The sequence below is a fragment of the Sander vitreus genome, chromosome 5 (assembly GCF_031162955.1).
Source record: "Sander vitreus isolate 19-12246 chromosome 5, sanVit1, whole genome shotgun sequence".
Lineage (NCBI taxonomy): Eukaryota > Metazoa > Chordata > Actinopteri > Perciformes > Percidae > Sander > Sander vitreus.
This window is the reverse complement of record NC_135859.1, coordinates 18,695,801-18,722,661: the sequence shown is the minus strand read 5'-3', so window position 1 is coordinate 18,722,661 and position 26,861 is coordinate 18,695,801. Positions and strand designations below refer to the sequence as shown.

The following is a 26,861-nucleotide window of genomic DNA, read 5'->3' as shown; positions in this document are numbered from 1 at the left end:
CATTCATTTTATTTCTCTATTGCTGACAATGTGAGACAGCATGAGTTTCTGTACCTTGCATCCTGTTGCTTGTTTGCATGCTGTAAATGAGCTATGTGTTTCGTTTCAGAGGGGTTTTATAATGACAGCTTTCAATGTTCTTACTGTAAAATCATTGGCAAGAATCATTGTTCTCTGTCTTTTTCTCTTCCTTTCAACCCTAATTTTTCTGCCTTGCAGACTGCAGCACCTCCTCAAGTCACAAAGTTAGTCTCTGAAGCATGTCAGGTTACATGTGTTTGACTGCCTGCCTGCCTTTTTACTCTTTTTACCTGTGTGTCTACTTTATCATGGCAGCTGCATGCATTTGTTTATGATTTTACTGCAGAGCATGATTCATGATAGTAATGTTTTATAGTTCAGTTAGCTTATTTTCATATTTAAATTATGCAAGAACTGCAGTACACATGCATTCAGCTAATTAAAGGTTTTTGTGTAATACAATATGCTGAGGCTACAGTATATTTTGACTGTAAATCACAAATTCTGAAATTCTGTCGACAGAGCGACACACACACAAACACACGCGCACACACACACACACACACACACACACACACACACACACACACACACACACACACACACACACACACACACACACCAGTATAACTGTAAGTGTGTGCAAGGCACATTTACTGTTTATGCATTCACACAAACCACACATAACTTCACATTATGCTGCACACTCATGTTGTTCCTTGAATAAAAGTCTTGTATTATGGTTACTGTCCAAACTATCCAAATTAGGAATAACTATACTTTTATAGAAATCCACTCAATCCAGCAGCACCACCATGTGGTTGAAAATAGAACTGACTTGTATTTTGAAGCTGTTGATGAGATTTTGACTGGTATGTTTTGCATGCATTAGGTGTTGTGGTCCATATGTTGTTGTTTTGTTTTTTTACTTTCTTCCATCTACTTCTACTTCCTCCTTGTTACAGTAACTTTTTCTTAAATTATTTCTTAATTATTTCTTCATTCTTGTATCTCTTTTTCTACTTTACTTCCCCTTTAGTGGACCTCAAAGTATTTTGAAGTAAGTCTTTTCAGATGGTCTCTTTATGAATGTTGCTGTTTTATTAAATTTTTTTCCCTGGCTTTATTCAGTCTATTTCTGTTTTTTTTCTGTCCTTTCAAGAAAACCCCTGCCGCCAAGGTATCAGCTTGATTCAGACCTAGACACCAAATCAAAATGTCAAATTAAGTGTGGTGTGATTATTTTTTACAGTGTGCCATATTGCCACCTCATGTAACTTACAGTATAAACAGTTTAATAATATTCCTCTAACTGAATTAGGGTGTTTGTTAAATAATACAAATACATGTACTGGATAGAAATTTAAATCCTTGGTTGAAATTAACCTCCTAAAAAGACTAAACATGGCTTTGTCTCACAACACTCTGATGGTCTGAGCCACTGTACTTACTTACAGCAGTAGGTCTAGAAGTATAACATGTTTTATTGAATCCTGCAATTATTAAAGTTCTGCTTATTACTTTAATATGCTGTAATATATCCAAAGAAAGGACATCAGTCTCCATCTCTATTACTTTGATCAGTTATACGAGAAGGAGGATGTACAATTTAAAGTATATTTGCTGATGTCATCAATCCTATTCTACCCTGTCCTTGCAGAGTTCCCAGGAAACACGTTGTGGACACAGACATCCAATTTTACCATGTGCCCACTCATGCTGATGCCAGCAGGAAGCGCATAATGGAGGACACAGAGGACTGGCGCCCACGCAGTGGCACCACCCAGTCCAGATCTTTCAGGATTCTGGCTCAGATCACGGGTACCGAGCGTGGTACGTTACTAACTGAAATGCACACGGTGACAATGTTTGTTGTGCACCTAAACTAGTGACTAGACACATCTGTGCACAGGGCAAACAAACATGACAAAAAAAAGAACATGATGCTTACTGTGTACTGTATCATTTATTTCTAAATCAAAAGCTCATTGCAGCATTATTTCAATTAATTATAAAATAAAAGGTAACGGCCACATTCTTTTCTTTAACGGACTTTCTATTCTTTCCCTTGTAGCTCAAGATGAAGAAACTGACGCAGCCAAGAACACAAAGTAAGTGCAATGAAACTGCTGACTGTGCCCCAGACTCCCTATCGCCAGTTCTGTGTGTTGTTCTTTACATGAATAAATGCATTGTGTGTCATACTGTTATTTGATTTAACCCACTCAGTCGGCTGCTTCTAACATATAAAGGCTACATTAACATACATGGAGCAATAGAAATTCTGACCGCAGATCTCTGTGGCACAGTTATGGCAATTGTATTGATGCTGTGTGGCCTCTTCCTGTCTAGACGGCAGAGAAAGGATCACATTTGAGCCATTAAGTCAAAAGCCAGACCTCTGTGCACTGTACAATACGTCCATTTTTAGCTGGTCCAAAAGTTCTGGAAGCAGTTTTAATGAAATTCCCCTCTGAGATTGCTGAAAGTTGTCTGTCATGTTGGAAGCTGAAAGTGTTTTCACCTGCGCTCACCAATCAAAGTGTAGCTTTATGTGATGGTTTGTGTACTCCTACTGGTTGTTTGCACATTTGGTTGTGGATGTGACAGCCTTGCAGTGCTGCATGTTGTTATAACCTGTGATTGTGTCATTGACAACCATGGCTGCACTGTTGGTGTTGTTCTCAGTGTGATGTGATCCATTGGCTGTCCATTGCTCTTGGTGGTTTGTGGCAATACATGTGATTACCGTGTGTCTGATCATACAGTATGTGTTAACATGCAGCAATGTCCACTCTCTGTGGGTGTGGGTGTTGGTGCTTCATGGTTGAATTAATTCATAATTTCAATCCATATTGGCCCTGATTCACAGGCCACATTTTGATCTCATGACACAGAAGTTAACTGTTCTCCAAATATTTCTCACAGTTTACTCTCTTTCTCTCTTTGTAATGATTTCTGTCAATTTCTATTCTGATGGCTACAGCAAAACTGCACATATCCACCCCATCAAAACATTCCCTGTGTATCATCAGCTTCTTGTTTGTGGCAACAGCCCTTACCGTATCATCAGGCTTTCCTTGTGGCAAGGCTTACAGTATATCTCATTGCAGGCTGCAGGGCAAGCACTCTAATTTTCCTAAATCCTTTTTTCCCTCTCTTGTTTGGTGTGCTTTTCTCTTATTCTCTCTCTCTTCCTGTGATGGCAGAGTAAACAAGACCACTCGGATGGTGATTGGTCCTAAGTACAACGAGCTGAGAGACTGGCATCATGGAGTGTCTGCTCGCACCCTCAATGTCCAGTAGACTGTGTGTGAGTGTGAGTCTGATTGTCTACATGTTTGTGTGCACTATATCAGTTGGAATTCTGTAGGTGGTTGTTAATGAATTTTACTGTTGAAGGGGTAAAAGCTTGTGGACTGATGGAAATAAAGGAAATAAAGCAAAGAATAGAGTGAGAGCTTGCAAAGAAACAGTTTGAGTGTGTGTGTGTGTGTGTGTGTGTGTGTGTGTGTGTGTGTGTGTGTGTGTGTGTGTGTCTGTCTGTCTGTGTGTGTGTGTGTGTGTGTGTGTGTGTGTGTGTGTGTGTGTGTGTGTGTTTGTGGGGGGGGGGTTGTCCTTCAGTGTTACTTTATGTGGCTGCACTGCTGCTGGCCTCATTCAGACCTTTAATTAAAGAAGTATGTTACCACTGGAAAGAGGATCTTTTCATCAAACTGGGCTGTCTATGCAGTAGAATGGTGCAAACTTGTTTTTAATTGGTGTTACATGAGCAGAGAAAAAGCTCTGATATTCCCTTTCACTCAAAATGTAGAAAACCTACAACTACCAGAATGCACTAAGCTGCACCAATAAACGTTTCTGTAGAATGGAGGCCGGCTGGTAACAAACAATCTTGTGTAACAGTTTAACGGTAAGCTGAAATATGTTTCTGAAAACATTTTAGGCAGAAAATAGGCAATAAATTGACATCTTGGTTTATATTTATCAGTTTTCTACAGTGAAATCTGAGTTCGGTCTGAGTTTGAGAAAGAGAGAGAGGGCCTGTCTCTATCGATCCGCTTCTATACTCTTTGTGTCCGTATGCAGAAGTACAGTCTGTAGTTTGAGCAAGAGCCCTAGAGCCAGCAGCAAACCTCCAAGTGACGCATTTTGCGTCAAACACGTCACTTTTTCTGCTGGCCTGTGAGTAGGGAGGTCTGGGCACTGGTAAGATGGAGGGAAGTTTAACATAGTTCATTTACAAATACTATCAACATTATTATGATACAAAGTTGGTTGAATATCGGCAAAGTATCCCTTTAATTGTTGCTTATGTGCTTGGCCACTCCACTGACTCCAACCCTAAAGGTATACATAAATACTCAGTTTTAATAGTGTATTCACCTCATTATTCATTAATTTGGGTATTAGTTAAAGCTTTTGTATGCTCCTTTCTGTGTACAAAGTTGTGATTTCATGAAAAAGAAAGGTATATGCATGCTAATAAACACTAAAACATTAATTTGGATAGTTAGGATGAAGTATTGTGCCAAAGAACATGTTAACAGCTGCATCTTTGTGTAGTTTTTTGTCCCATGATTTTGCACAGTAACAAATATGGAAGATAAGTAATCCAGAATTTTTAATAAATGGATCTAATCATTTATTCTATGAAAATTTAAATATGCAGCTGTCAATCATCATCCTTGCCTATGTCAGACTTAACTACACAACTTATAGTCTTTACTACAGCGCATACAGTACATATACTGAGTTTACATACTACATATTGTATGTTCTGGTTGCGATAGAGACCAGAGCAGGACCAGTTTCCATGGTTATGAGAAAAGGAAACCAGCTGAGGTGGCCTGCTGAGAGTTGTACAGACAACATTTTATGAATTATTCACTCTTTGTTCATTCTTAAACATAGAAGAACATGATGATGCACAGAAATCACAGGAATGTTTAAAGCTATAGTGCGTAGTTTCTATCACCCCCATGAAGAATTCTAAGTAATGACAACAAAACTGTCGGCGCATTCCACATGATACAAGCCTTCCGTGATCGCGCACAGCCCCCACCGCCCCCTTCACACAGTTGCTAGTAACCAAGGAGGATTAAAAAAACATGATGGATTCTTCAGAAGAGGTAATTATCTTCACTCGAGTTTCTGTGCACGAAAGTCGCTGGGCGACACAATCTTCTGAACATAACCATACTGAGAAATACAGAGAGAGTTGTGTGGAGCTGATAGTCTTAATTTGCTTTGTAGCAACTCATTTGGCCATGGCTTGACTGTAGCTGACGTTCATTAATATTAAAAAGTTACGCACTAAAGCTTTAAATAAACAAACCCTGCAGCCTATTCTGGAAGTCTGCATACAGCTAATGAGAAAGAAACACAAAAAAGGACTGACAAAACGGTCTTTACAAATACACTACATTACGACACTGTTGTTTCCTCATTGTCTTCTGTACTACTGTAATGTAGATATGGCAAAACGGGAAAGGTATGTGATTTGGAGGAAGAAGTCTATTTCTAAATCTATTCATCAATCACTGAAAATAGCAAATCTGGCCTTGGTCTGTGTGAGAGTGCAGTCAGTGCATTAGACAGTTATGAATGTTCCTTCATGTTATTTGGACTGTTGTATAACTTCATGTTATGGAAGACACTTCAGACCTATTTAAAAGCTTTAATGGATTGTTTACAGCTGTCATATATGCATTGGAACTATATTATAAAAACAGTGTCTTGAAATATGGTGGCATCTGAAAAATGAAAAGAGAGATTTCAACTTGCTATGCGTGTATGTACAGTATAAAACAATGTATGTGGATGTAACTAGACCGTCCAGATCGGTGCTGTAAGACATTTGTATGGTATAGGTTATATGCAAGTCAGGAAGGCTCTTTTCAGAGAGCAGATTGTTCAGCTATGATAGTGTGCAAAAGGACTGTATACATGCTAGAAATGGCTTGTAATGCAAAGGTATTATTTTAAAACCCTTGCAATGTAAAATATTTCTCCAGTGCCTTTACATTTATTTCATCCCTATGTTTACTTACTGCAGATTTAATAATAGTTTCTTCTTCGTAGATTCTAATGGTGTTGCTTTTTGAAAACAGTTTGACATTTGAGTTTGAAAAACTATTATTCTATATTGTAGCTAATAAAGTGATTACATATTTTTCTCGTTTCCTTTTCTCTGGTGTCCCTTTCGTTCCTTCCTTTCTCCCTTCTTCCTTAGTTCCTCCACTCTTTCCTCTTCTAGTTGTCTCACTGAGTCTGAGACAAACAGTGGGGAGGTCAGGTATAAATCATCATCTGAACTTGTAACACTTTTCTTCACCTATTCACCTTTCACATAAAATTGTCTCGCAACACAGTAGTCACTTTTAAATTAAACAACAGTCACGTAAAGGCTTTTAATTGAATCACAGGAACTAACTAACCACGTCTAGTCTGTGGTGTACAAAACGGTGTTCAATAAGTTAATGTGTTACAAACTGAAGTTTAATACACTAGTGTTTTGCAAATACTGATTTCACATACATGTATTTACTGATCTTTTTCACACCTCCACAATAACAAACTTAATCTTTGAACAAAATGATATACTTGAAATGCACCAAAAACTAAGTATGCTCTGCTATCTGTAATCTGCCAGTGACAGGTCTCCAACGCATCAATCCTCTGACCAAGTAGGGCTTTCACTCTCTGCCTTCAGTGGGCTGAATAATGCAGGAGCCACACCCATATCTGATCACATTGACCAACCACAGCCACAGTTGTCAGGCTTATCAGCCTATCAGCAAAAGCAAGAGGAGGGCACTACAATACCCAACTATGTCCTCATTTCCAAACCTGGCAGCCTCTTAAATACTCAACATCAAGCGAAGAATGTGTCATCTACAACACCCCTTCACTTAGTCACCTTCCCAATGACGTATTCCAATTCTGTTGACATGTTTTATGAAATACACCCCACCCATTTGTCTAACATGAACTATCCATTAGTTCAAATGTTTGTACCTTTAACGTGCACTGGTTCAACCCCCTAGCCAAATACTATTTTGTCATGCCCAAAGGCCAAATGACACTTCTCTTGTGTGTTTATGCCAGCCAGCATCCCACATTTTCTTGGACCGAGTTCTGTTTGTACCCCCACGCTGCAGCATCATTTTCCAGCGTATCATCTGTTCAAGGACTATACTCATTATTTCAAAACTAAGCACCAGAGGCTTCTTCTGATCCTGTCCCTGTCCATAGACCAGCTGCTTTAGATAGTACAGTTACAGAGCCACCAAGCTTTTGATGCCCACAGCTGAAAGGTACATTGAGCTTGGGATGTTTTAATAACTACATAATAATAAGAATAATTACAGTATTACCCTAAAATGCATAATGGGTCCAAAAAAAGGCTTTGACTATAATAATTTATTTTACTTTTGGTACCTTGGTCTATCAATTCCCCTGTGCCACCACTGGAGGACAGCACAGACTCAAAAATGTTTGAGCCAGCGCCAGTGACTGATCATGATGGTGATGACCACAAATTATATAGACAAGCTACCAAGTCTTTGAAGGCTGTGCAAACTCAGTTTGAACTTTCTCCTCAACACAGGTGCCACACATACATTTTACACTTGATGCACATGAAGGTGACAGGTCATTAAATTGCTTTCAACTCTCTGTCCACTCTGTCCATGTCTGTCCCCTCAGTTTCACAGTCCAAGTCAATTCTCATCTATCTCGTATATTAGCACGTCATCATGTATTTTCTACCAAACCAGTCAGATACAGTGTTATGTGGATTTTTGCTTAAATGTTGCAGGAACTAAAAATGAGTTCACCTTACTTTTACTATAATTAGGAACAATGCCAAGCTGCCACACTTACTGAAACAATGTTGTGGTCATTTTCTTCAGTATTGTCTGTGGGGACAGTTAATATCACTGTGGTTGTGTATTTGTACACAGAAGAGAGCTCCTGTCAAGTCCTCTGGAATTCCTACCCAAAGCAGCCCCCTGCCCCCCTCCTCTTACCCCCCAGTGCCCCCAAACAGCTTACACAAAACACACATGCTGAGCACCGTAGTCCAGTGCAGGCGAGGTAAACAGAGTGTGCCTGTGTGTGTGTGTGTGTGTGTGTGTGTGTGTGTGTGTGTGTGTGTGCTTCCCTCTGAAAGTATCCTTCTGTGTATTCCCATCCAACGACCTCTATCTTTAAGCTTTTAATTAACTACTTCTAAAACCTTTTTCTCTTTCTACCCTATTTGTAATGACTCAAAATTGACATCTTGGTTCCATCACGATTTCCCTTTCATCCTCTGCCTCCTCTCTTCCTCAATGTGTCATCACCTTGTCAGAACAACTTATCAGAGCAGTCCTTGGCCTCCTGAGAAGGCAGCATCTCAGTGCTTATTGGACGCCCTGCTCATCACCCCAATCACTCAAGCTCCGCCACTACACTTGAGGAAGAAGAAGAAGCATCGTAGCGTCAGTGAGCTGCACCTGCCCAAGAACAAGAGGTAGACAGGGCAGACCTGGACGAAACTAGCATTTACTGTATAACTGAAAATGGCATCGACTGCTTGAGAATTGTTCTTTGACACTTTTAAGTTGAAAAGGATTGAGAACAATCAATATTAATCAGTATTCTTCATATTATTATTGTTTTGGCTTCAACATTTTTTAAACATTGGTTTTGTCCAGGTCTGAGTCCAGGAAAGAGTGACAATAATAAAATCATCCACTTACAAATAATGTGATATAACATGTGGAGACTCATTCACTGTGTGATGGGATGCATGATGCTTCACAATAATAGCACCCATAAACTCATTTCAACAAGGAAGACGATTTAAGGATTAAAAATGTTGTTATAGAATTTATTTGTTGTACAATTTGACAAAAATATATGTTAGACCGATCCCTATTTTTAACCAATGGTGTAAACAGCCTTGAGTCCACTGAACATGCTATTCATTGCAGTGAAAAAGCCGTGTTTGGTTAGAGCATGCCAGCACCAAAAGACACGGCCCATATGTCTCTGTGGAGACAACTCATACCAACTATGACATTCTGTGGTCACTGTGAAAAAACTTGGCAGCTTCTCACAGAGATCAGTCATTGGCTAGTGGACACAACTGTACACATTTAAACCGTGAAGTATGAAAAGTGTGTGGGAGAGAGAGTTTGAATTGGTGGATGTCTTTGTCATTGTGTGTGCTTGCATGAATGTGAGTGTGAGGATTGAATTTGATCCAAAGAATATCACAGCGCTGAATTATAGACCATCTGTTGTGTGGTGGAGAGAGCTGCTGGACAGCAGTCAGCTATGTTAATGGACCATTTGTTCAATGTTCATACCAAACCAACACATTTATGAGATGCATAATACAAGTTCTCGTCGGTGCTACAGACACACGGGGCAACTTAACATATGTAAACAGTTGGGGGACTGAACTGTACTCCATCCAATACCAGCAAACAAGAAGTCTCATTATTAGGTGGCATGCAGTGCTGAAAATTAGAATGCAGATAAGATAAACACAGGAACAACAACAGGGAGCAGAGCAAGGCCACTGACAGGGTAGTGATACATGATCAAGGTTGCACTGTGTTAATGTGAAAAAGTGTAGAATACAAAACAGGGAAGAGAAAGACAAATAAAAAGAAAATAAATGTATTCCTCTCTCTTTCCCTCCTTACTACCTTCCAACCCTCTTTAATTATCCCTGCAGTTAACAAGGTTCATACAGTATGTGGACCAGTACTTCCAGATGGTCAGCACTCTAACCAGCTACTATTGAATCAAAACAGCGGGGCCTCCATTAATCTACCAATCACAGTCTTGCAGAATACAATTAAGTTTCTACATAATTGGCCTGATTGGTGGAGAATATTAACGAGCTGTGCTGTAATTGGCTCTGATGAATGAAGGACTGGGAAGCATCTTATTTCCTGCTCTACTTGTCACCTGTTGTTATCCAATTACCATAACAATAGTGAATAAATCGTTGAATGCTTGTTCGCCCAGATAATGTGAATAGATGGCACTATAGCCTTTAATCTTGCAGAGCGTTATAGCTTAATAGCATGATGAGGATGGGGTCCTTCCTGTTCTTTACAGGACCATTCTGCTTGACGTCAGCTGATGCTCTTCTCTCTGTTTCAGTATAGAGAAAACAGCTGATTTAGTTGGGTTAATTAGTCAGAAAGCTTACTGATTTACTTGCTTGATCTACCTACTTTTCTACCTTCATGGTTACTTATAGCAGTGTTTTGCCTACCTGGGGATCACTTATTGGTTTAACTGCACACAAACAATGTTTATAGTAAGGCCATAAAGGATTGCAAGTATACTCATTTGTTTTAAGGCGTTGACACACAGAGCCGATTACCGGCCGTCGGACAGTCTGGCGAGGTCGGTGACTCGAGTCTGTTCAGTGTGTTCCGTGCTGTCGCCCGTCGGAGGAGCCGCCGGCTTTCATTTTGGCCGACCTGACATGTTCAGTCGGAGGCAGCAACTTACCAGGAAATGGCGAGCGGATGAGCCGCTCAAAATCTGACAAAAATCTTTTAAATGGACCTTTGTCGATCTGATCGTATTCTGAACAAGCCACCATGACATGTCTGGCTGTGAATTTCCGGAGAAAAAAGAACCACGTGACGCGTTCGTCCTATCAGCTGCCGGTTTTCATTTTCTGGGAGAAGCGCCGCCTGCTGTTATGGAGACGTATTACGTTTCGCGCACGTGCAGAGCGTACGCTCAAGTCGGCGTCGCCTCAGTGTGTTTTTGAGGCATTATTTTGGACCTTGGGGACCCGACTGATCAGTCCGACTGCCTTTTCCGCCGACGGTCAGCCATCTGGTTGGTGTGTAACCTCTCTTATAGAGTCACAAGCTGAAAACACTGGGAACCTTTCAGAGTGACTTGTGAAGTTAATCCCACCTGTTGATCATAAGAATAATTCTAAGAATGTATCCGATTTGTGGGCACTAATTTCAATCATGAATATTACAGAATTGGAGTAAATGAAAGTACAGTAAATAAAATATGGAACTACAAGCAGGGGTGGAGGTGCTATTGGTCTATGCAAAATTGTTTGCAATGGTTAAAATGTAAATGGGGTCTAATGAAAATGGCAATGAAATTGCAGCTAGTTGGCACTGTCGGCCTACTATCTACACCCTCTCTCTCTCTCTGGCTATAGATGTAAGACAGTGTATCCACTGGCTCCTCCTGTCAGACACATGAAATACAAAATGATAAGCAGATAATGAGAATGAAGAAAGATGCTCTGCAGTGTGACAGTCTCTTTCCTATAGAGAGTTCTTACATCAGGACTGTATCGACTAGAGGCTGATTAGCTGGAATCAATGCAAACACAACAGTCCGCTGGGTGCATTTATCACAATCCTTGTCAGAGCACTGTAGCGTGTGTTCATTGTTCATCAGTGTGTATTCAGCAGATGCCTTTTCTAAACATTTGTCCATTCAGTTGAGATTCACATTTTTTTAGTGTCATCTTCTTTGTATTTGACCATAACAAATAGTAAAGGTGGGAATGCCATTGTTGACAGTCATCTAAAAATCTCTGTCATGTTTTGTTCATGTATTACTTTTTCCATTCCTTATTTCTGTGCTATTTTTCTTTTCTCACACCAAAGGGTGTCTTGGCATCAGTCTGCCACAGAAGAGGAAGACCCTCTCTTCTCTTCTCCCGACAATGCTGTCTATGTCTTTAGGTAAATTTAAAGTCTCCTCTCCTTTCCTTGTTAGTTGTACATTTGCCCACATATCCTGCAACTGCTCTTCCACAGTACTCATTCAGAACGTTTAAATCTGTGATTTTAGAGGTAGTCCTGGGTGGTAAACCAAGTGACCCCCCTGCTCTGTAGGGAACATTTGATGTTATGGATGTCCCAAGTGTTGAAATGAAGTGTTTGTGCAAGGAAATATCAGGGCAGAGCCCAGGAGGGCAGCTGAAACACGGAACATCTACTGAGGTGAAGCCAGCACAAACACACAAGTGCAACATTTTTCCTCTATCGTTGTCTCTGTCTCTCTCTGTCTGTCAAATCACCTCTCAAAGGGTCTATCACTCTCTCTCATTTCTTCTCTTTCAGCCTTTCTCACTCACACAAAACATTCAAGCACAACTCAACGTAACTATGGCTGCAGTTGCCATAACACTTGTATCCCATGAATCCCCTAACAGCCAGGCACAAGGGGAACACAGCAGTGATCCAACTGTTGGCATCGGCTACAACTATGCATTATGGGTGTAATACGTCTGGGGAGAGATTTCTGGCCCACCCAAGCTTGCGCTGATGAACACACACATACTTGAAAACACACACACACTTGATGTTACTAATAGAGAGGTTATTCATTTTGCCTCATATTAAAGGGCAGTGGAGAGTTTAAGGCTCTGAGGCCCCAAATGATTGAAAAGGAAAGGTATTTTGTTCCTTTCCACAGTGATAGCTGGACAAGCTCTGGCATCTCTCTTCAAGACACAACAGATCAGAAAATGACTTTCAAAGCCTGTCTTGGTATTCTTTAAACCAAACCTGCAAACATATTTTGTATTCAGTCAACATAACTTAATTCCAATGAAACAAGAAAGCTTTAAATATGTACATGCATTTTCAATGTAGTGATTAATAATGGCTTTTGTACGGTGGCCGACAGGGGCAAACGCCCTGCAACTTAAGAAAACACACGCAAATAGACAAAACACAAGCAAATTAAGAAAACAACTTCATTCATTTGACAAGGAAGAGAGAGAGAGAGAGAGAGAGAGAGAGAGAGAGAGAGAGAGAGAGAGAGAGAGAAACTGCATAACTGTAAATATTAAGTCTATGTTTGAGATATGTTTTCTCTCGTTTGGTGGGTGTGTCTTGGCTCAGGTCACAGGTGATATTCATCAGCAGAGACGTCTGTAAACTCGTGGTAATAAAACATTTTAAAACTGCATCAGCGTTTAATGTTATTTGATTAAGTCATATTACATGAGAGGGTTTAATTTCGAGGTCTGAAAGGCGCATTACTGAAGTATAGGCCTCCTCAAGTGTAATATTGTGATTATACAACAACGGTTACCAACAAAAGAAGTGATCAATCTGTACTCATATTGTGGAGCAATTCGCTCTTGAAATACAAAAAACAGATAGGATTTATAGTCCCTCCCTGTTTAGTAAACCAGCCAATTTACCGTGGGATTTATCAATCTGAATAAATCCCGCTCGCCCATATAAACACAAAACTGCTTTGTTACTCCAACGTATTGTAAGTAAGACATCTGCTGAAAAAGTTATTGTATTCATTAGCATGATTGCCGTACTGTTTAGTTCACAAACATCCAACACACCAAAGTACAAACACATAGCGGACCAGACGCAAGCTTTTATTTTGAAAAGCCGAAGCTCGGGGACGGCACACTCAGGAGGGCATGAGACGGGAGCATAGACTGTATATTATTAATATATTATGTTAATAATAATAATAATAATAATAATAATAATAATAATAATAATTTAATATACAGTCTATGGAGTTCTCCAGGCTGCAGCCATACCCGACTGTACTAAAAAGGCAGAGCACTCTCTCCCCGTGGGGTCGAAAATCCAGCTGTTCCACTAGCTGCTCCCTCTAGAGGTCTGGAGAACTTCCGTTGTGTAATCTGGATGCAGCTTTTTTTGTTGCATTTGTTTTCGGGGTTTGCATGCTTTTCTTTTTGCATCGTTTCATATTTGCAGCACGTTTATGTATTTGGTTGTGTTGTGTGCATTTGCAGCATGTTTGCTGAATGCTGCACATGTTAAATTGTTTTCTTAATTTGCTTGTGTTTTGTCTATTTGCGTGTGTTTTCTTAAGTTGCAGGGCGTTTGCCCTTGTCGGCCACCGTACTTTTAATGTGAAAGAATGTTTGTGATTTGAGATGTTTAATGATCAGTTATAATTATTGGACAATCAGTCAATATAACCCTTATTAAGAGAACTTGAATGACCCAGATGAAGAAGTGTCTTGAAAAAATAAAAATCTTCCAGACACATTTTTCCTACAGAAAAAAAAGGTGCTTCCCTCCATGTAGATCTGACGCAAGAGCATTGAACAACGAGCGACTTTAACAAGAAAGATTGCATCAAGAGGGATTATTTTGTTCAGAGACATTTTGGCCTGAAAGAGATGTGTGCAACATAAAAAAGAATATATTGCCCTGCGAAAAAATAATGTGTTGCCTTAGTACTCGAAACAATGCCACGGATATTACATGTTTACATTTATTTAGACACAAAATGTGCAAAACTGCTCAGTGAATATAAACTGAATACCTATCATAGCACTATGCTAGGCTCAGTTCGATCTACTAATCTACTTTGTGTAGCGAGCTGGTCCTGTGGGGTCATTTCCCTCTTCCGTCAGTCTCTTAAAATGAATCAGCCTTTGACCCAAATGTGAAATTTAGTTTTAATTTTTGGGGCCCATTTAAAGGGACTGCCAATGTTGCTGTGGGGAGTCATTCATTCAGGTTATCCCTTCACGACTTCAATGAAGCATCCAAACCTATACGTTGCCTGTGCATTTAGAGGAGACATTTGAAATAGAAATAACCCACTAAATAATGTGAGATCTATACTATAAGAACGTTCCTCCACCATTAGTACTGGTAGTCTGGTATCTGTCTACAGCACATCTGGAATGCTATATTTATTCATTTATTTATTTATATTTACTTACTCTGTCGTAGTTCATGTCTCTCTGTTAAATCATTTAAATTGATATACTGGCATCAGTTTTGAATGGGTGTGCTGTATCATTAGTGCTGTGCAAACCTACAAGTATCCTATCCATCATCAGGCCGGTGACCTGGACTCTGTTATGCTGTGAAAGTGGCACACGGGCAACATTTTTGTGCGTACTGTACTCACAAGTAGGAAGTGCATCGTGAAGTTGAGTACTGTACTGTTTTGGCTGTAGCTGCATGCTGTGTTTTGTTTGGTACCATATTTGTCTCCGCTCTGTCAGCAGGTAGGTGCTCTGGAATCTGTCTTACTGCATTTTGACAGGAACTTGAAAAATGAGACTGTGCTGGCATTTTTTTCTTCTAATGGCTACGAGTACAGTGGGCTCTCAAAAAATATTTAGCTGGGAATGACATCTTTGTAAATAACAGAAACTAAGACAGACTAGTATGTACTCATCACTCTGAATGAACGTAACCGTGAATAACCATGTATTTTGCAACTCAAGCATTGCAAATTGAGTTTAATGTGCAGCGGCAATGTTTCTGGTTTGTTTTAATTCAATGAATTTAATTACAAAACATTAATTGATTTACATGACATTTCCATTTTGTCTCTCCGCACAGTGAGGAGGGAGAGGAGCCAGAACTCAACAGCCATGAGTCTGCAGTTGTCAAGACCATGACCAAAGGACCTGCTGCAATCCAGGGTAAACACTGTGTGTGTTCTCTTCTGTCCACTTGTTATAACAGCACATCTTAAATGTTTTTTCATTTACTTTTTTACACATCCACAATGAGCCCTGGTTATTGCCAGCTGTAATTTTTCCACTCTGTATAAAATATGATTCAGGGATCGGGGACCAAGCCACAATTGGCATGTGTCCTTTTAATTGTCTGAAACAACATTTCCGTCTTTGTGAATACATAACAAAATACAGGATATATGCATTCATACATGGGTTTCAGTGACTAAAATATAATTTTATTCAGCCAATTGCTGCATGAATCTGTGGAATGGTATATTACTGCCTAAATCCATTGCCAAATCCAACAAAAGTATATATGTATGCCTGTGCGTGAGTTGCTTTTACTGTAGGTATGTTGTGGTATTTCTATTACTAAATTAACTAGTGGAGTATATAATCAGGCTGAGGTGCCTGAACTGTTTTCTTAGCATAAGTCACGGTGAATGCATGCATACCTAATATGAAAAGTCCCCCAAAATAGATTCCTAAAAATAAACTCATTCAGGGTTTGAACTAAATTTTCTTTTATGGATGTATTTTGATTGATTGGTTAATATATATTCCCCCTACAGCTAAAATAATGTTTTTTCCATACAAAAAAGATTTTTGGTTCCAAATCCTGGCATAGTGTAAAACTGATTTACTGCTGTTGAATTAAATGTTGTTGCAGCCAGTTAGCAAGGGGAAATAGGCTTATTTTCCATGGTTGAAGCGTGACATATGTTGTGAAATAGGTCATTGCAGACTTTCTTTTTCTTTTCTCGTCTTTTTCCTCTGTGGAAGACCATTAAGCAGGCAAGAAAGCCCCGTTTTGCCTGTGGTGCCTTGCTCAGTCACACATGCAGCAGTTTTACTCAGTTAGAAAGATAATATTTACTGAAGGGACCTGTCGGGAGTTTTGAATAAAGGTAAGCCACAGAGCTGCAGTATAATGCCCATACTCCATCTGCACTCAGCCCATAGATACTGGGATTGAATGATCTAGGCAGTTCTCTCCCTGATGTAACTGCTACTCAACAAAAATTGTAAATGGTGGTGAATGGGTCAAACAACACAGGACTTTCACCCAGGAGACCGGGAATCGTGTCCCGCGTGTCACGTTTCCTAAACCCAACTGTCGCTTTCTTCTTTTCTTAAACCCAGGCGTGCCCCGTTATTGTCCCGCGTCCCGTTCTTCTTTTCCTAAACCCAACCCGTCCTGCTGTATACAGCTATGCAAATGTTGGTATTATGAAAAACGTGCTGACCATCACGGGAAAAAAACGTGCTGACTATCTCGAAAAAAACAAGATAAATGTGTGTGTACACAAATCAAATAGATTAAATTAAGTGACCATTTCACGAACTGCCGCGAGACTATGTTGTAAAACACAAACACACACACACACACACTCACACACGCACACACACACACACACACACACACACACACACACACACACACACACACACACACACACACACACACCCCTCATTCCTGAAATAACTTCACTTTCAACATACAATCTTATGAAGTGCATGCTGGTATGATTAATGGCAGCTTCACTAATAGACTAATAGGTTTTATTTGATTTGATTTATTATGTATCTCGAACAATCAATGTTGCAAAAGAAAACAAAAAAATTAAAACCACAAAATTAAAACACAAACAATCAGAATTCACCAAAGACCAAAACAATTTAAATTAAAAAGGATAAGTTCACAACATCATATTATTACAAAACAAATACAAATACAACATACAATATTTCAGGTCTTACAATAACTTACAACAATACGTTTACATTACAATTCCATTTCTATGTTTCAGTCTATTCCTTTCTGTATTGGTCAAGTATTGATTTCTTTAATCTATTTTTGAACTGAATGATATTATGGCTCTATTTGATGTAATTGTTCAGTCCATTCCATAAGGTCAACCCACAAACTGAAACACACAGTTCGCACAAGAGGTTGTTTGAACATACATTGTCCTCTTAGATGATATCCCCCGTCTCTATCATTACACATTGTGCGTATGTTATATGGTCAATTATTTTCTTTAACTTTAAACATAAATTGTGCAATTTTGAATTTAACAATGTCCACAAATTTCATTAAATGTAAATTCAAAAACAGATGATTAGTGTGCTCATAATACCCTGTGTGATATATTATCCTGATTGCTCTTTTTTGCAATGTGCAAATATTTTGTAAGGCGCTTGTGTAGGTATTTCCCCAATACCCCTGGCCATCTTCATGCACAGATATTTCATGTGGGGCTTCCAGCACAGTTTATGGTCAAGTACAACACCCAAAAATTTATTTTCATAGTCTTTCAATTATTTCGTTATCAATTACTATTTTCACATCTGTATTTATAGTACGACTTCCAAATATCATATATTTAGTTTTGTTCAAGTTTAAAGATAACTTATTTGAAACAAACCATAGTTTTAATTTATTCATTTCTTTTGTGACCATTTCCAGCATCTGTTGCAAGTCATCCCCGCAACAAAAAATATTTGTCATCAGCAAAATCAGTTAATTTTAGTACATTTGATACTTTACGAATGTCATTTAGGTAGAGGATAAACAGTTTCGGGCCTAATACTGACCCCTGTGGAACGCCACAGGAAGTACTAAGGCTCACTGACCGGTGATTACCCATTTGAACAAACTGACTCCTGTTTTCAATATAGTCTTTTATCCAGTTATAGGCCACATATCTGATGCCATACCTTTCCATTTTTTAACTGGATTTCATGATCAACAGTACACATTTTAGATCAATGAAAATCCCCACTGCATAGTTTTTGTTTTCAATACAATTTGCTAGTCTTTCTATTAACTCAATTAATACCATAGACGTTGATCTACCAGATCTGAATCCATACTGACAGTTTTTCAAGTATTTTTGAGAACTAAGAAAGCAAGGATACCGGTCTATAGTTGTTGAAAATATGTGTGTCACCAGATTTATACAATGGGATGACTTTAGCTACTTTCATCTTGTCAGGAAATATTCCTTTTTAAATGATAAATTATATAGTGGGTCTACAATCCCGTCTATTACTTTTTTTTAGAGACATATCAATATCACAATCAACATCTTTTGAAGTGTTATTCATTCTTTTACTTACAATCTCTATAATGTTTTTGTTTTCTAAAGTTCCTATTCCTATTCCTATATTCCGATGTTTCGAAGGTGGAGGGAAAGATTCTGGGAAGATTGATGTGGTAAATTCATGGTTATGACAACAGTAGTCAGCCAGCTGCATGCACCGTCATGACACCTGCTGGGTGTATAGACAAACAGGGTAGAGGTCAAATAACTTACACACCTGGGAAGAAAACACAGATGCACACATGCACGCACATCCTTTGTGATGCTATAAGTGTGTAAAGTGAATGCTGTAAGTCCCATATCTGTCTTTCTGTTTCTTAACCAGTATAACCTTTTATCTCTCTTTATCTTCTTTAGGTCACGGCCCACGGACTAGTTTGATCACCCCATCTTTCGGGCTGAAAGGTAATGGAAGTGCCAGTGTCCCGAGGGGTCCTGTCCCAGCCCGACCTTTACCTCAGCCCCACCCTAAAGATGAGGACACCCTGGTCCAGATGGCAGAACACATCCCTGCTGGGACTCGGGCGCCCATGTGTGCCCACTGCAACATGGTCATCAGGTGAGGGACAAATACTGTGGCTAATAAGGTCGGATCAGAATGAGGCTGTCATGACCATTTATAGTTAAAATTGTGAAGAAAAAAAACATTGGACATGCATCGTGTTTAGTTCCATCATATCATGCATACTGCGTGCACAAGGATAATCAAAAAAGAGTCAATCCCTTCAACTTGGCTGCACAGATATCCATTTGTACTCAAGCAAATTAAGATTGGAAAGGAAAATATGTCCACTTCTCAATTATTCAGTGTATAGTTAGGCACTTAAAATAATAATTTATGTCTAGATATATCTAAATAATCTTTGTATGAAACTGTAGAACTACAAAGATCTAAATGTAGTGTAGATAAGGGGAATTAAGTTGCACCTGCAGTAGACTTTCGGTTTAAAATACAGGGTTTGTCTTTTGTTTCCCTCTTGTGTAAGTCCACCCAGAGTTGTATACAATGGCACATCATTGTGGACTCTTTTCCTCTTCCTCTTTTCTACCTACCTCTCTTCTTCTCCTGACTTCCCTAACACGAGTGTTTTCTCCCAACTTGTGTCACCTACATTACATTACATATCACTAAGGATAGGGTAGCTCACAAGCTAATGGCTGCCAAGCTTGCCACTATCTGAGAAAGCTCAGATAAGCACAGCTATTGTGTGGAGTAAATTAGTCTCTGTTGTTTTCCCACTTTACCTAATCATCAAAGTTGACAGTGCTAAGGTGCTGTCTGAGTGGAAGCAGAGGATGATGGTCATAAGACATTGGATTTCTAAAATGGGTTCCTCCTTTTCTGAAGCAACTATTGACCTGAATGGAGTACTGAAATGATTAATCGCTTAGTTGATGGAACAATTTTGAAAATCTATTAATTGTTTATGTTCTTAAAGCACAAAAGCCAAAGATTTCTGCCATCTGCTTTAATGTGAAAGATATGAAGAATTTTATATCATTGTAAATATAAGAGGTATTTTCACTGTTTGTCTGGGACAGTTCATTGGACAAAACCAGCCTGTGATGATGTGACTATAGGTCTTAGAGTAGTGGCATTTCTCCCTATTTTCAGACACAGTCTACAATAGAATAAGTAATTAACGTATTAAAAAAACTAGATGAATCAATAATAAAGATAATCACTTGCAGCCCTCCTAAATACATTATTGTATCTACCGGCTCTCTGGTTGAAAGTCCTTTCCAAATATTGCTGGTTTCTTGTTTTTAAGGCTTAGTTGTTTAAACCACCACATACAGTACAATCATCACACATTTATTATAAGACTAAACAATTCTAAACATTATGATCAGTTTTCTGCACATTTTGAAAATATCACATCAGAATGAACTAGATCTAATCAGATGTAAATTATGATATTCAATGTAGTAACTCTCTTAGAGGAGGAACAATAAAGGAGCAGGAAATCTGCTGAGTTACCAAGAGACAACTTGTAGAAGTTAGACAGAGTTATGTTACTCACATTGTCATTAATTCATTTATTTATTTGTGGTCTGCCCATTTGCCCTCACTTGGCTGTTTGTAGACATGGCAATGAAAACAAAGCACATATTGACTGCATGACCTATCAGCACTACTGCCGAGCAGTGTGGTACTTTGCATGTATACTTTGCATTTAAGACATGTGTCATGATAATACAATGAATTACAATAGTTAGCTTGTGTCTCTTGCATATGGTTTAATTTCTGTCAATACAGAGGTATTATTAACTTAAAAGTTGATCTACTAATCCTTTTGTCTCTGTTTGTCCATTTGTTTTTCCCAGAGGGCCATTTTTGGTAGCAATGGGGAAATCATGGCATAAGGAGGAGTTTAACTGTGCCCACTGCCGTACATCCCTGGCAGATATAGGCTTTGTGGAAGAACAGAGATCTGTCTACTGTGAACACTGCTATGAAGATTTCTTGGCTCCGACATGCAGTCGCTGTCAGGCCAAGATACTGGGGGTGAGTTGGTGTGAAGTGAATTGGAGCAGTAGGGGGTGTGTGTGTGTGTGTGTGTGTGTGTGTGTGTGTGTGTGTGTGTGTGTGTGTGTGTGTGTGTGTGTGTGTGTGTGTGTGTGTGTGTGTGTGTGTGTGTGTGAGAGTATACTGCACTTAACAGTTCAGATTCATTAACTAAAATAATTTTCTGCAATGCAAAAGACAATGAAGATGACAACTAAACTTGAGCATTACAGTGCATGGAAAGATAGCATTTATAAAAGCCTCAATGTTACTAAAGCTTTTAGCCATTTGTCTGAAGGTTTTTAAGTTGGTCCTGTTCACTTACTTTACAGCTGGCCTTGACATTGTGTGTGGCTATTGTTTTCAAACTCCACCACCTGTTGTTTGGAGACCAAAAGTGATAGTCCTCCTCTGTGGCATTCAGTGCAAACACATATTGACATTATTTGTTTTATGGTTTTTCTGTTTTCCCCCTTTAGTGCTTCAGAAAGATTAAACCGTTTGTATTGTTGTGTAAAGACTGGTTTACAGCATCTAGATTAAACATGTGTCTTCACTCCTCTGTACTTTTTCACTATATGCCAGCTGTAGGTTGAGGTGTTTGAAGTAGCCAATTGGATGCATAAAGAAGTTTGGTAGCCAGCACTGCATGAACATGATTACATGAAGCAGCTCCCAGATATTATATGATTATATGATATATATGTGAGACACTTTAAATATTAAAGATACAGAAAAGTGGCTCTTGTTGATTGTACTTAAAACATTCTACTTCTGAGTGAGAGTTAAAATAGAGGTTGACCCAACATTTAAAGTTATCACTAAACTAATATACTGTATGTGCTTTATACCTTCTTCTGTCTTCTTCTTGTTAATTTAGATAGGCAATGGGTATTATCAATTTGAGACCAAATAATAATAGGGCATGAATTGCACAGGTGTAGACATCATCAAAGGATCACTTTTAAAAAGGTTGTTGCATTTTTGCCACATTGTACCTCTGACCCCAAACATGCAGGGTAAATCCATAGAGGGCCAATGCAAGAAAGCTATAGGGAATTTCTAAAATGACCACCACTGAAACTCAGGAATGCGGCACATGTTCGGGTGTTAGGAGAATTAGTCTTAGTGTCCTAGAGGCTGCAGGTGTAGCATTAAACCCAGAGTGTCAGGAAGCTGAGATCTCTGCTCTCATATCAGCTCTGACATTCATCCCTCACGTGTTCTAACCTTTTTAGCCTCAATGCCTTTCAACCCTCTATTTCTCACACATCTTCAACCAGCTTACGGCTTCTTATTAACCTGCTTTCTCACTCCCTCTCTTCTAATCCTTCATTTTACTCCGACCCACCAACTTTCCACTGATTCCCTGTCCTGTCTTGTTCTCACAGTTTAAGGGTGGGAAAGAAAGCAGCTTGTCTGTTTTAATCTGAGTCATGTGGCCCCACTAGAAAAAATCCATAATATTTAAATGTGACATGAGAAAAGGGCAGACTGTAGGAAAGAATGTGTATTCACGTGTAAAACAGACACATTTATCCATACTGATCAAATAGGGATTGATAATAGAAATGGACGATTTTTGTTGACACATTTCATGTACAGCTGTGTTACAAATAATGACCCAATAAGCAAGGTAACATGGTAGCATCCCACCAAAAGTCTCTGTATCCTGGATCTAATTTTCCAGTTACTGTGACCGACACACACAAAGACCAGTGCTCTTAATGAACTGTATGATGCCTCCAACTAACCACAGTGTTTGCTTTTTTGCACCTAGGAGGTAATAAATGCCCTTAAACAGACATGGCATGTCTACTGCTTTCTGTGCGCTTGCTGTCAGCAGCCCATCAGAAACAAAACCTTCCATCTGGAGGATGGAGAACCATACTGTGAACAAGGTGAGTGATGAGGACTTTGAAAAATGCACTGACCGGGCTGATGAAGGGTGTCTCAGACTCAAAGAAAAAAGTCTGTGTATTGAAAGACACAATAGTAGCTCTCTGTTATGAATAGACCTTAATTTTGGTGCCAACAATAAAGAAAACAAATATTTCAGTTTGAAAAATAAAGTAAAAATTGTTGAAGTTTAGTCATGCCATCTTGCTTTGTCTGTAAAAAGACTTCTACAGTGTGTTTGGGACGAGCTGCCATGGCTGTGAGTTCCCCATTGAGGCTGGAGACAAGTTCCTGGAGGCCCTTGGTTACACCTGGCATGACACCTGCTTTGTCTGCACTGTAAGTGAAGGCCTCACAGCATATTCACAGACTCCACACAAACTCCACACAGAAAGGGCCAGAGCAGGGGGCCTAAACCTGGGTCAGTATTGATGTGTAGTCACAATGGTAACCACTGCCACTAACCAAATCAAAAACTTTTCTATGACACACGTACATTAACCATTTCTGGACTTGGTGAATATAGATAAAGGTTTTTGTACATGGTGTGTGAGTATTATACAAACACAGTCGGGAGCAGATTCAGAGTCTCTCACAGTGATATGATAGATCCACCTTCTTGCATATTTACATTAATTTCTAAGGAGAAAGTGATCAATGAGGAGATTTAAAGTTTTCTGGACAACTTCATTTATGTATCCTTTCTGTGTGTTTGTTTGTGTGTGTGTGTGTGTGTGTGTGTGTGTGTGTGTGTGTGTGTGTGTGTGTGTGTGTGTGTGTGTGTGTGTTTCCTCAGGTGTGCTGCACCACTCTGGAAGGCCAGACCTTCTTTTCTAAGAAAGACAAACCTCTTTGCAAGAAACATGCTCACACACTGAAGATATGAATCTTGGACTTTCCTCACAATGTTGGAGCCATATGTTCTCCCTTGGTGAATGGGGTGGGAGAGCCTCTTAATAGATCATGCAACAATAAAACTCAAGCAACACTTATACAAGCAAAGAGGTCAGAAAAAGGGAAACACTGTAACATGTAAAAGTGAAGTTATTCTTGTCAGGGGACCCAGACCCATTGTAAGACATAATCTCCAGTACTTTTCTCATGTGATTTCTAATATAAGCAGCAACGTAGCTTGCAGTAAAGAATCACTGTTTTTACCCTTTTTTCACCAAAACTGACCTCTGATTTTAAGCTATTATTTTTTCACCGTTTTTTATACATTATTTGCTCATGCATAGAAAAGTAGAACAGTTTTACTGCCAAATGGTGCAGTGTATGTGTACTAGCACTAGAAAACACAGTCAGACATTTAATAATACATAGGATTTTGTGATCCCAGTCTTTATTTCTCAATCCAGAGTTTAATCTCGAGTTTCCCTTAACCATGTCATGTGTTGAGTTCATCACATTTTCCATTGTCAGTGAGTCTTGGGTAACCTGTTAAATCACATTTAACGCTTGAAATTAGACAGTACCAGAAAGGAAAATATATATTCATACCCTTACTATATGAATTCAGAGAGAGGAGGATATTGGAAAGTTATTTTCTAAGCAGGCATTTCTTTTCTGTTAATGTTTGTGTAGCTGTAATCAATTTTAACAGTCTAATCCGCAGCTATTAAGACAATTTCAAGAGAATATTAGCCATCCGATTACCTGTGTTTATTATATTTTGTTATATATAGAATCTGCATTAAAAAATGTCCGAACTGTGCTTCTAATAGTTGTTTTAACACAGGTGAGCTGGATGTCTGGGGTGATGGTGAAACCTCTTGCCTTTGATCAGTGCTTAGGATTATTTGAACTTTTTCTGTATTTTTTAAATGAATTTTATGTATTTTATTTTTTATTTGTCATGTGAAACTTGTAACATTGGCAAAAATGTTCTGGTTTCAAAACAATAAGTAACATTTATTATATACAACATTAAGGCACTTGAGAAAGAGAAGTAGACTTGATTTAATGGAGGACGGAATTGGCTCTAAATATGAATTAAATAAATATACATACAAAATAGATAAATGTATAACAAAATATGAAGCCCATATTATATATATCTATGTATTTTGACTTACTATGATAGACTGACATCTTCACAATTGCATGTGAATGCACGTTTTTTATTGTGCCATATAGTTTAATGAATAATGTTCAAATTTTACCTCATGTTATATATATATATATATATATATATATATATATATATATATATATATATATATATATATATATATATATGTATGTATGTATTTTGAATGTTATAATTATTGCTGGTTGATCTGGTCCTCCATATGCTTCATAAAAGTGAGTCACTCTTTCTGTCCTGGTCTGCAGAAAAATTAGGTCAAACATGGCTACTATAATCCTTGTGTAGTAAAGTGTATATTTTAATTTGTTTATAGAGGTGAGAAATGCCTTATCTGACAGATATATTTAACTGTTTGGGTGACTGGGTTTTTCCATTTCAGGGAACTCAGCTGGGAATGGATGGGGCAGGGTAGTTTCACGTGACTGTCCACTAACCTTCCCAACATGTTGTCTTGGAGATATTTACTTTTCATTATGGCTGAGGGATACATGTGGTCTATTTTGTTTAGTTTTCAAACACCAGAACAAATGGCAGCAAAACTCACTTATATTAATTTCACATAATTATCATTAAAGAAAGATGGGTTTTTACTGTATGGGACTAAAAGGGATGAAGACAGTGTGCAGCAGTAATCAAACATGTTATTAAAAAAAGTATAATTGTCACCTACAAAACTACAGTTGCAACTATTGAAATTGATCTGAGTTGTTTAATAAATGATGCGCTTTTAAACCCCCAAGAGAAATATCCTGTTTCTTTATGTTTGCTTACTTCTAGTCAGTGTAATACTATCTTACCACGCTAAACTTCCTGTATTATTGCTTGCCTTGAGAAACCAATTGGCAGTACAGGGAAGTCTGACATAAGCAGTGTGAAATGCAAATTTTAACGCATGTCTCCACTATTCTGAGAAAGGTGTTATGTAGGGATTGGTATTTTTGCTGTGTGTGTGTGTGTGTGTGTGTGTGTGTGTGCCTCCTCCCTCTCCTTTCCAGGTTGGTGATTGCTGAGTGAGCACACCTGTGTTCAGCTCCCTGGATAAAGAAGAGGAGGCCGCGCGTCTTTCCTCTTTCCACTACGCTCAAGTTTTTTGTTTGTTACTGTCAGCAGACAGTGCTGTCCAAAGCATGTATCGGCCTCTGCCTGCACCCTGGCATGCTCGCCTTTTGTTTGTCGTTGACCTCAGCTGCCTTGGAGCAGCTTTGCACGTTTCTGTTTGTTTTGCAAATAAATTGTACTGATAATTTTGTTAAAAGTGCCTCCCATCCTTTCTTCAGTTATTTTTACATCAACGGTTACTCTCTGATTTATAGGGTCGCAACAAAGGTCAAAGCCAAAGGAGACAGAGATAGAAAGAAACAGAGAGATGAAATGGATACTGTGAGAAAGGAGCACTAGTAGAATGAAGACGTGATGGTAAGAATCTGTGAATGTCATTATTATTCAAATAGTTTTATTGAGTTTTCACAAGACAAATTAACAAACCAAATTTTCCCAGAAAACATCAATCCCTAAACATGAATGTGGATTTGTCCAACTTTGAAAACAGATCAAAAAAGGTTGCCAGATCTGAAAGTTTTCTGGTTGATCCAAGAGTAGAGTGCTTTAGCTCTTCAAGTTTGAGCTGTATAACGATAAAGCCAATACTGAGTATCTGATGATAGTGTTGAACTCTGATGAAGAGATGCTCCTGCAGTTGTACAGTACACACTGAAGTAGGCCTACATCACTTAGGCTACCTAA

At 38.8% G+C, this 26,861-nt stretch overlaps 1 protein-coding gene across 1 annotated transcript in view; it reads left to right on the top strand.

The window, feature by feature from the left end:
* The window catches only part of pdlim5a (PDZ and LIM domain 5a), a 64,117-nt gene extending 37,757 nt beyond the window's left edge, over nt 1-26,360 (top strand). Inside the window, exons 6-13 of the mRNA XM_078250837.1 lie at nt 1,682-1,854; nt 2,096-2,132; nt 15,393-15,475; nt 18,979-19,180; nt 20,950-21,130; nt 22,911-23,031; nt 23,253-23,368; nt 23,826-26,360. Coding sequence (XP_078106963.1) covers nt 1,682-1,854; nt 2,096-2,132; nt 15,393-15,475; nt 18,979-19,180; nt 20,950-21,130; nt 22,911-23,031; nt 23,253-23,368; nt 23,826-23,915 — 1,003 coding nt within the window. The 3' untranslated portion in view covers nt 23,916-26,360. The remainder of the gene's footprint in view (nt 1-1,681; nt 1,855-2,095; nt 2,133-15,392; nt 15,476-18,978; nt 19,181-20,949; nt 21,131-22,910; nt 23,032-23,252; nt 23,369-23,825) is intronic.
* Nucleotides 26,361-26,861: the final 501 nt, after the last annotated feature.